The sequence below is a fragment of the Equus asinus genome, chromosome 1 (genome assembly GCF_041296235.1).
Source record: "Equus asinus isolate D_3611 breed Donkey chromosome 1, EquAss-T2T_v2, whole genome shotgun sequence".
Classification (NCBI taxonomy): Eukaryota; Metazoa; Chordata; class Mammalia; order Perissodactyla; family Equidae; genus Equus; species Equus asinus.
The window spans coordinates 105,916,986-105,928,723 of NC_091790.1; the positions used below are offsets into that span (position 1 = coordinate 105,916,986).

Here is an 11,738-nt window from a genome sequence, read left to right on the forward strand (position 1 = left end):
GATTAAAAAGGAGCCAATCAGACTCCCTTTCCGCCATCAGCGGAGAGGGGTGATGGGTAATGATTGGGGTTATGCTTCTGGAATCGGCAGCTTTATTACAGCCCGATGGGAATCCTGCCACACGTGAGGGAGATTCTGGGATGTGCATCCTTACCACTTTGTAGTGTAGGAAAGTGCTAGATAGATTTATCAGCACAAAACATAGGAGAATAAAGTATATTGCTGAGGATGTGAGGACTCCCATTGAAATATAAGTACTGAGAGTGCTGACTGCCAGAATGTGGATTTATGGGAAATAAAGCCCTAAAATACTTTCTCCAACAAAAAATAGACCTCTTGGAAACAGTTTTTCCTCTCTATGTACTTAGCTCCCATTGAGCTTAAATTGCTCTGAGTATTGTGATAATGACAATTCAATATTACAGGATGTGGAAGATGAACCAAATAAATTAACCAGCTGCTTTTAAGGATAGTTCACTCAATGGCTCACCCTCTAAAATGCCTTGCAGAACATTCGTGCTCCGTAGGTCTCTAGGCAGTTTTATGCCTAGAAGAAAGAAATGGATTTTATTAAATGTCAGTGAAATACAGGCAGATAGTTTTGCGGTAGTTAAATTAGTGTAGAATGTTTGTAAGAAAAGCAGCTTCTCTCTTCTTAAATCACTGAAGCAGCACTTTCCCTGGCATTCCTGCCAGACCATGTGTTTCTGCTTGAAATTCCCATAGATTAGGATTAAAAAAGCACATGGAGAGTGGACCGTCTGGTCTTTCTCCCTCCTGGATGAAACTCCGTGTCCCACAGCATGTTCTCAGTCTAATCCTGCATGTACAGCGTAGTTGGGTTTGGAGAGTTTCAAAGGACAGTAATGGGAATGATTCCATAATTCCTAGCTGACATTTAAGGTTTTATACTGTTTATGGATTGGAAAGTAGGACTCGTGAGTAAAGAAGAAAGTGGAGTAGAGAGGGAGGGGAGAAAAAAGTGCTTCAAGGGGCCAGGCAGGTGAAGTAGAGGAGAGGAGCAGGCCAGGTGTGAGACCACCGGGGGAAGCGGGCTCTGCACAGTCCAGGGGGCCTCCTGCAGGCATGCAGACACGTTTGCAGTGACCACAGCTCAGGCCAAGTGGGAGGCCAGTTTGCATCTTGGAAATAAAAGAACTGCAATTAGTTAAACTGAACAGGGGAAGACTAACCTCAAGAGTAGCAGTCAAATTTTCCACAAGGAAAGGTGCGCAAGGGTATCCTCCGGCGTTGAGCAAAGGGAGACACGCTGGCATGTCAGGAGTGGGACGGGGGTCAGCGTCAATGAGATAAATGAGCCCTTTCTCAAAGCAGGGATGTATTAATTGTATGAATCATCACAGGGTTCTTTCCTTTAGATTTTTGAGATTAGGGCAGATTCCAATCTTTCCCTAGTAGTTTAGGGACGTTACTAACTACAGATGGGCTGAGTGACTGGAGGGTTTGGGGGAATTCCATGGCTCTTCTTGTCGTAAACATGTTGTGTGTGTGAGTGGTGAAGAATAAGAGTAGTAGACCTAGGAAAGCCTGTTCATTATCTAATATTTATCATGCCTGTGTGTCTGGCAAAGTAGAAGATGGTCCTTTCCTCAGTGCATTTGCCGTCTGTGGGGGAGTTGAAAAGTAAACACCTGCATCTCAGGGAGCAGATGTCATGTGGTACTCAGTATCCCGGGATAGATCCAACATGACCCTACAATGCGTACAGAACCAAGAATTTAGGGGGAAATTATTTGACTTATGAAAGAATTCCCCTAAATGACAGTCTTCCCTAATATATTGAAGGCTGTTTATCTACAGATCATTTCTTACTTTTCATCCACAAAATATAAAGTGACTGGAACTACTGCTGTTTGAAAAAATCAGAAAACAACATGAGTCATGTCTAAAATTATAATGTAAATTAGTTAAAATTTGTTTCATTACAGAAGTTGGTATGTTAGCCCCCCGCCCCATTTTCGAGCACCCATCAGTGGCACAGAATGGCATGTGCCTGTCTGTACTATAAAAATATTATTAAAGGAGAAGCTGTTTAGCTCCTTTGATTTCATGTCAGAGCAGAGCACACAAGGTTTATTGTAATAGAACTCCGGAAACTCGGACTCAACCACGAGACGGACTGAAGTCAGAATTCTCTCCTTGCTTTTTTCCCTGCCCTCTGCTGGAAGTATTTTCTTCGGAGCTAGAGCAGGAGACAAAGGGAGACCAGGGTCCGGTGGCCGCAGCTCCCTCCTGTACCTGAAAGCACACTGCCCACAACAGAAAGGATCGTGGCAGTGAGATCTGAAAGCACACTGCCCACAACAGAAAGGATCATGGCAGTGAGTTTGGAAGTCAGTTGGAAATGCAACAAGACTTTATTAAAAATTTTCTAAAGAACTTAATGTTTTATTTAAAAAGTATGTGCAGTCCATGTGAGTTAATTCTAATACATTTTCAGTATGCATCAAACATTTCTTCTTTTTCTGTTTCAGTGAATTTTTTATATTGTTTTATCGTTTCATTCCAACTATTCCTCTAAATTATCCTGATCGTAAAAATAAGAATGGATTTTCATCCCAATATGTATTAACGTTATGAAAATAATTCACATATTCCATGCAGAATAATTGTAAAGTAGAAATAATTACTATAAATCTTCTGTCACCCATTTCTGGAATTAAGTATGATTACTTTGTAACATATCTTTCAGATTTTTATATGTGGATACACATTCATCTTTTATTGAAAGGTTATTTTATTCAATAATGTGTTGCAATCTGCTTTTTTATTTAATATGCCGCAAACATCTTTTTATGTTAGTGAATGTACATATATAAAATCATTTAAAAATGCACGCATAGTCTTGAGTGGTGTAGCTCTACCACATTTTACTGAATCATTCTCCAGTTAATAGTTCATTTCTGGCTGTTATAAATAACTTTACGTACATCTTTACTCGCTTGTCTGATCGTCATTTCTTAGCATACATTTCTAGGTGTGGACTCTCTGGGGTCATTTTTAAATCTTTGAGTCAATAATGCTAAAGAACCCTCCAGAAAGATAGTGAGACCACTGCTCAGCAGTTTGAGTGCGCCTTGTTTTCTGGGCGTGCGCACACACACACACACACACACACTCTCTCTCTCTCTCTCTCCAGCATCTGACCTTATCATTTTGATTCATCTTTGTCAGTTCTTTCTTTTCTTTTTCCTTCATCTGTCAATTCTAAGACCATTGCTATACTGTTTTGAGTATTAATTTTATAAAATGCTTTACTGTCTGGCAGGGAAAATCCACATCCCCTCCTCAAAAAAATTGCTCAATTAAAAAGAAAAATTCCTGTTATTCTCACATTGTTTCCAATGAAGTTCTAGAAATAATTCCTTTGGGATTTTCTTTGGGCTCGCATTAAAATCATTGGTTAACTTAATGAAACTTAAGCTCTTCAGCGAGAATTTTGAGTCTTATTAGCCAGGAACATAATGTCCCTTTCCATTTATTCAGTTCGTCCCTCAGTAAAGTATTTTTGTCGTGTGGCGGGTCCACGCATATCTGTTTTTGTTCATTATGAGTTTCTAGAGCTGTGACCCTCCCTTGTTTACAACTGTGATTGCATCCCCTCCGTGTCTCATTTTCAACATGCTCTGGTTGCAGACTGATTTCCTCTTTTACCCAAGGATGGAGAGTGTTTATTTTTTTGTTTCAGTATCTTGTGTTTTTCTTATCCTTTGTTACTAATTTCTTAGTTTTGTTGTCACTTGAGAATAAGGATTTTTTTTTAATTATTTTTTTTAGTTTTAATCTTGTTTTATTGAGGTCGCATTGGTTTATACCATTATATAAATTTCGGGTGTACATCATCATATTTTGACTTCTGTGTAGACTGTGTCATGTTCACCATCCAAAGTCTAGTCGCCATCTCTCACCGTACACATGTGCCCCTTTGCCCCTTTCACCCTATCCTCTACCCCCTTCCCCTGTGGTAACCACTAGTCTATTCTCTGTATCTGGCTGTTTAGTTGTTGTTATTTTATCTTCCACATATGAGTGAAATCATACAGTGTTTGACTTTCTCCATCTGACTTATTTCACTTAGCGTAGTACCCTCAAGTTCTATCTGTATTGTCACAAATGGCAAGATTTCATCTTTTTTTAATGGCTGAGTAGATTCCACTGTATGTGTGTGTGTGTGTGTGTGTGTGTGTGTGTATATATATATATATATATATATATATATATATACCACATCTTCTTTATGAAGGATTTTTTTTAAAGTTCTCTGTTTGGGGGAGTGTCTCATTCCTGTGGAGTCAGGAGTGGGGAATTTCTCTTATTCCCTGGATAAGTCTTATTGGTTTCAAATACTGAATTTGTCCATAGTGCTAGTGTTTTTTCTTATTAGTGCATATTAACTGGGAGAAGTCTCAGTATTCAGAGTTGAAGTTGCTGTGAATTTGTCACAGATTTTGTGAGAACTTGTCCAGATCTTTTATTCTGGACAATGTTGGGGAAGGGAGTTTTATGTTTCGTTTTTGCCTGAATTGGAACACCGATGTCTGTTGGGAAAATGTCTACCAAAGAATGTCATCATTGGCGTGGCAAGGAAGAACTGTGTTTTTTTTTTAAAGCCTGCCTTCTGCATTTACTAAGGCAGTTTGAAGTTTGGACGGTACTGCCCCCTCACATAACTGGCACAGCTGCCCTTGGTAGATGCCCTCCTTTTGCCAGCACACCTGCTTTCCTTCCGAGCTGTGTCACCAGCATTGGCAAGAGTGGCTGTTCAGGTGTCAGCTACCAGTGCTGACCGAAGCCTGGGTGCCCCTGCATGAAATTTCCCCTGTCACCCCTCCTTCTCCAGCTCCCATTGCACTGAGCAAGGCGGGTGTTTGACATTATGGGATCTCCCCAACCAGCTGCTTCCCAGACAGGCTTTTTCTTGTAATGAGTTGAATCATAGCCTTCACCAGAGTCTTATTTCTATCATATTTTACAGAATTTTTAATTTAAATTTGGGACATATATAATTTTTCTAACACAGGTTCAGATTGTTCCCCTTTTAATACTGTGTTGGTCATTTCTGGGTGGGAATTGGTGGGGGGAGGAATTTGATGCCTCGCTCCACTACGCTTAGCTCCTGGCCATCCAGCCACCTGAGCTTCCAGCAGATGGGAATGGAGCACTCCCAGGGCCCAGCCCACTCCTTACGGTCACCTCCACCTGACCCGGGCCACAGACGGAGGATGGACATTTTGGTCTTATCAATTCCTTGTATTTAATATAATTTTTTTAGCTACCTTTCTTTAGTGCAGTGTGTAGCAGGAGCTGTATTCTCAGGCTTTCTCCTCCTTTCCCAAGTTTCAAACCTATCCTGTCACAAAATACTAAACACATTCAGTGACCTCCTTGCCTCTGTTCTCTGCTGATGGCCTAGGGAGAGGCTGAATCAGACAGGCCGTACGTAAGGGTCTCTAACTGGGAGCTGGAAGGCATGGCAGTGGTGATTGCTTACCTGGGACCTGGGCTGGGAGAGGACGAGATGGGTTAGAAGGTCTTTGAGAGTGTGGAGGATGTCCTGTATCTAAGGGGAAGACGGGACTGCACGTGTTCAGTGAAAGCCCTGCCTCCTGCCTGCACGGTGGACCGTGTGAGGCCGCCTTTCTTTTGCATGGATAATAGGCAACTTCAGACATTTATGACATTTTAAAGGGACCCTGCTCTGCTCATTTGTGAAGATGGACACTTATTTAATTTTAGGGTTTGGCGGGATTTTCTTTGCCTTTTCTGACTTACAGGAGCCTAACTATTGAGAAAGATATATAAAAATTATAAGTAAAATGTGAATTTATTCTTTCTCTTGTTACCTATTTTCCCCCCTCTTTTGGGGTGGGAAGGGACACAAAATATACTAAGTAAACTGAAATTGACTGTAACAATAGGAACTTTAAGAATGCTATTATGACATCTGTCATTAGCATTTGCTTTTAGAGGTAAACGTGTTTCAGGATTGCATGCCTGAAGTTATATACTATATGAATTGTACATTGTATGTTAAGTTATATTGTATGTCTTTTCTTAAAGGATTTAAATTGGATATATCAAGAAAAAATACTTTATTATATCTTTAATAATGCATGAATTACTAGAACTACCTCTTCACCAGTCTTAGGATTTTGACCAGTTATATTTGGCAATAAAATCTATCCAGCTGATTTTTTTAATTCTAGATTCTTCCCTTTAAAATAAAGACCCTTGCTACTATGAACTTTTTAAAGAAGTTGAATCCTAAAGCAAGCTTCTCTTATTTTATGACATGAATTGCTCCTCGAATGTCATTGTCAAATTAGTTTTCTTGGGTTAAAGAAAAACAGACTATTCTAACTATTAAAGTTTGCTCTGTGACTAATATCTTACTTTCAGGAAAAAAAATGATGAGGTTTTAATTTCCAAGTCTACAAAATAAATTAATTCCTGAGTAATCGTTTGAAGAACTTCCTGTGATACAAATCTTTTGACTGACTAATGTGCGTTATTCTCCATGAATTTTGGTATTTTGGTGCCATCTTGTGGCTTGGCTTTGTAGTAACTTTAGCACTCAGATACATTTTAAACAGTGTCCTGGGCAGGATAAGATGTAGTGGAAATTCATTCCAAAATGCAGATCATATACTACTGTAAATCAACAGGAAAAATGTTGAGAATAACTTGTTTGTTTTTTGGTCAGTGGACGGTCAAGAATCATAAGTAGGCAACCTAATATATGCTTCTCAGTTTCTAAAGTTCTGTCTCCATGAATTTTGTCCCTAGTTGCTGCTGTTTGAACGATCTTGGATGAGCAGGTGGAAGTCTTCAGTTCTGCACGAAGGGGAAGGGAACATAAGGAGTGTGAAGTGGAGAGGCCACCTGATTGCTTGGGCCAATAACATGGTAAAAGCACGGCTCCATCGTCCTAAGGCTTCTTCAGAGGAAGAGTGGCTGGAACAAGGGGCTGGACCAAAGGGAAAAGATGCCACATGCTGTGGTGGTCATTTCTAAAAGATCCAAATGGCAATTGATAGCAGACCTGGAAGGTTAAAGAATTAGATTGCTTTTAGCTTTCATAATAGAGTAATTCCCAACATCTTCTGGACTCTATTTTAGAGTAAGAAACCCGAGGCTTGGAGAATAGCCAAGAAAATGAAAAGGCATCTTAATAATTGAAGGGCTGCATTGGGAATGTGATCTTGAAAATACCATTTGCCTATTAGCCAAGGGCAAGTAACAGTTGATATGAAACAAGTGCAGGATATTGCTGATTTCTTTTTGGCTCCCAGTATAATTACAAGCAGAAAGTAGGCCTGCCTTATAAAAAGTAGATCGTAATTTTTGGTGCTGCACTTACTTAAAGTTTACTCAGTATGAGTTAGGGCCAGTAGAAAGTTTAAAAATTATCTTTACAACATCTGGCATATCTTTTGGAATTTCAGGGTGTAATTTAGTAAATTAGCTCTATTCAGTTTTAAGTGGTGGTAGAAATCTCCCAGAATCTACCTCACTATTGAGGACTTTCTTACCTCTTCCGGGTCACAGTGAAGGTAAACAGACCTGTGGCCTCATGGTTGATTTTCAGTTACTGCTTCTTTGATGTTTCCATTTGAGTACTTTAAAATGTCAGAAATAGCTTTCTTTACATACTGGTTTTTCAGATTCAAAACATTTCTAAAAAACAAACTCCATTTTTGTAGTGGAGTAGTACAATTAGAAATGTTATTTGTCCGTCATTTTGGAAACGCAGTTGTTGCTATCTGTACAGTTCACATTTGCATTGTATTTGAGTCACTGATGCCATCCACTGATAAAACCTCTTTCATCCATAAAGAAGGAGAGAGGTTTCTTTTATTTTGGCTTCTCACAGGGTTTGTATGGAGTAGGAGCATTTTCCTTTGCATGGCTCCCAGCAGGGCTCAGTAAACACTGTCAGTATTTTGCAGTGCTGGCTATCGGTGGTGTGTAGCAGTGGCTGTTAATAAGTTTTCCTTTACCTTCCTCCTCCTGAGTAAAAGATACTTAATGGTATTTTATTTTCCAGGGTGTGAAGATTTTTGACATCACCTCAAAGCAGAGAATCACCAATGTGCCCCGGGACGATATCAGTCTTCGGCCAGATATGTACCCCTGCAGCCTGTGTTGGAAGGACAACGTGACACTGATTATTGGCTGGGGGACATCTGTCAAGGTGGTTTTCCTTGTCTTTATGATAAGTCTCTGTTGTTATAGATCCACTGAGGATGATCCAAAGAATATGAGTTCTTGAATGGCTTCTTGGAAACAAAATATTTTCACCTGAATATTACTGTCCCATGATGATCATTTAATGCTCAAATTCTTTCATATGCATGAGTTTTAAGATATGGTCTGTCTTTTCCATGCCATGCAAAACAAGTTGTACACCTCTCTCTGTTCAGAATGGTCCTGCCTTTCTTGATCCTTTTAAATTTCTCATAACCCAGTTGGCTGTAGCTGTTTATAGAACATGTGGTCAGCCTTGTTGGTTTGTCAGGCTTTCCTTTCTTTATTCTTTCCATTTCCCTTAGCTTTGACCCATAGCTTCTTCATTAGAGTTGATGGTGGAAAAAGGTTAAAACTAAACCATCCTGCTTGCTTGGTAATAGTTTGAGTGGAGGCCCAGATTAATTGTCATTAAGATTTGGGTCTATTTTGTGGTGTATAATTATCTGCCCTTTCCTTGCCTGGGTAAATGAAATTTAGTTATTCCACAAAAGGAGGCCCAAAGCTTGTTCCCATTTATTTCATGCATACCAGTGCTTGTCTTGTACTGGATACTTCAGAACCAAAAGTTGTTTGTGTCCCTTTAAAAATATGTAGCTTAATCTAAACAAAATAAACTGAAAATTAGCTGAGGTAGAACTGGTATGAGAAATGGTAGAAAATCCCAGCAATAGTCTAATGGAGGAGCTCAGAGTTGAGAGTCAGGCAGACTTGAGGTCAATTCCAGCATCTACATTTATTTCCTGTGTGACCCTCTCTAAGCCTTACTCTCCTCATCTGCAGAGTTGGAGTGCTACTCATTCTCACGTCCTAAATTTGGGGGAGCATTAAATGAGATAACGCATATGAAGAGCTTAGCATAGAATCTGACATATTGTAAGTGCCTGATAAATATCAAGTGTCATCGTTATGCCGTAAAATTCTTAAGGAGTCATGAAAGAGACATGGCTATTTAAAATTTACTCTTCTCTGGAAAAGAACGCATAAAAATTATTAATGTAATGATTGCTATTACCAAAACAATCATTGGATGTACCAGAAGAACATAAGGTCCTTCTGGCCCTTACTTTGATATATTTAGGTTCTCTTTTCTTTCATTCTAGTTGAACATGGAGTAATTGTTTTCGTGTGTTAAATGAACACAGCCTGATTCACATTTAGGGTCAGAGGAGGAGGCTGTGCCCAGTAGTCTAGGAGGAAAAAAGTGATCCCTCAGTCTTCTTATCCCGTGTGTGTGGTTACTCATATGATTAACTTATATTCTGCATATTTAACAAATTCCTTAAAGGGACCAGGTGGCTTTTTTCTTTGTTTTAAAGTTGTGATTTTCTTTTCTTTTGGTGAAACACAAGGAAAACTAGCCTAGAGAGACACGTAAGAAGTTCATTGATTGCCTACCAGAAATGCTTTCTCTGTTAGGCAGAACAATGGCCCCCAAAGATAGCAGATCCTAATTCCCGCAACTTGTAAATGTTTCTTTATATGGCAAAAGAAGTAATTAATTAAGGATCTTGAGATGGAGAGTTTATCCTGCATTACCTGGGTAGGCCCTAAGTGCCATCCCGTGTGTCCTTATTAAGAGAGAGTGGTCCCACAAGAGAGGAAGGTGCTGTGGTAATCCGTTACAACAGGCACAGGAAACTAGGACACTTTCACAGTGCCCAAATTACGCTCCAACTCAAAACATCTGTCCTGTCAAATGTTTCATTTAATTGGAGATTCCTCTTCTTCAGACTCAATTAGTAATATGTTGAGGACTTCTTCTCAGTTCAAAATCTTACTGTGTTGTATTGAAGGAAGAGAAGATAGGACATAATTTTTCTTCTCAGAGAGAGAACACTCCTGTTGGGGAGAAACAACCACAAGTTATGTGCAATTAGAGCTAACCATTTCATTCCTTCATTCATTTGGCTGACAGATACTTACTGAGTTCCTGTGACGTGCCAGGCAATGTTCTAGTGTTGCACATGCATGCCTAGACACAAAGGTGCTGGGGAAATTTACACTCTAGTGAGTGAAGATAGACAAAACAAACTAGCAAGTAAATATACTATGTTGAGGGTGGCAAATACCAAGGAGGAAGATTAAACAGGATAATGGGGCAAGGGGTTGGGAGTGGATGCCATTTAATACAGAGTGGTCCAGGGAAGGCCTCTCTCTTGACTAACATGTCATCTGGGCAGAGATATGGAGGGAGGACGCTGTGCAGCTGTGGGGGCGGAGGTGTCAGCAAGGGAGCAGCTGGTACAAAATGCTTGAAGCCAGAGTGTGATTGGTCTGTTTTTGAGAAGCATAACAAAAGTCATTCTTGGCAGAGAGGATGGGGCAATGTGCAGGACAGCGACAGAGGGGAGAGAGGAGATATGTCTATGGGTGTGTTGTGGTGGAGCAGATCACGTAGGGGCTCAAAGGCCTTTGTGAAATCTTTAGTTTCAGTGAGATAGGAAGCCAGCAGAGGGTGTTGAGCAGTGGAGTTAGTTTAATGGTCTAACTTGGATTTTAAAAGGATCACCAGTCACTGTGTGGAGCAAAGGGGTAGGAAAGAGAAGAGATTGGATGGGAGGCTGCTGCAGTAACCTCAGTGAAAAAGAGTGGTGTCTTGGATCAGCCTAGTGGAGCTGATGAGGAATGACTGGATTCTGGATATATTTTGAGGGTCGACCCTGTAGTATTTGTTGATGGTTGAGTGTGGGACGTGAGAAAAAGAGAGAAGTCAATAGTGACTTTTTTTACTTGAGGAACTAGAAAACAAAGCTACCTTTTACTGAAATGGGAACGACTGCTGATGAGCATGTGTAGAGGAAAAAAGAAGTTGTTTTTGTGCATATCCACTCAAGATGCCTATTAGACACATAAGTGGAGAAGTGGAGGAGACAGTTAGATGAAGCAGTTAGTGTTCATGGGCAAGAACCTACCTGCGGTTGTAAAGGGCTCTTGAAATCATTGCTCTGCTCTTCCACTGCACGTGAGCTCTGGGCAGCACTTAGCTGTCACCTGCTGCTCCCCATCTATGAGACAGGTGCTGGGATCAGAGCTCAGACCACGGAACTGAGGAGCGGGAGATGGAGCCACGGCCCAGCTGCCACTGGTGCCATGTGTCCTTGTCTTCAGAGAGGTCGTAGCATGGCCCAAGAGTCGCAGTCTGGTCTTGGCATGAGTTCACTTCTTCCAGGAAGCCTTCCTCCCCTGCCACTGGGTGCTCCTGCTCTATACTTCTGTACTTCCCCAGCACACTTGAGTAAAATGCCTTTACTTCATTGTATCTCCCCACTGCACCATAATCTTCCTAAGAAAAGAGATGTGTCTGTTTTACAAAGCCCCTAACTCAGGACTGGTGTCCAGTAGTTGCTCAGAAGTGCTAGTTAGTATTATATATATATTCGTACTTTGTATTCTTATACTTCAGACCGCTTGAAACAGAAAAGTACTCATGTACTTTTGTCAGCACATTAAAACAGTCATCCATTTGG

At 40.5% G+C, this 11,738-nt stretch overlaps 1 protein-coding gene across 1 annotated transcript in view; it reads left to right on the plus strand.

Moving 5' to 3' along the window:
- The window catches only part of VPS41 (VPS41 subunit of HOPS complex), a 185,202-nt gene that overhangs the window by 106,100 nt on the left and 67,364 nt on the right, over positions 1 to 11,738 (plus strand). Inside the window, exons 8-9 of the mRNA XM_044770644.2 lie at positions 6,808 to 6,927; positions 8,069 to 8,215. Coding sequence (XP_044626579.1) covers positions 6,808 to 6,927; positions 8,069 to 8,215 — 267 coding nt within the window. The remainder of the gene's footprint in view (positions 1 to 6,807; positions 6,928 to 8,068; positions 8,216 to 11,738) is intronic.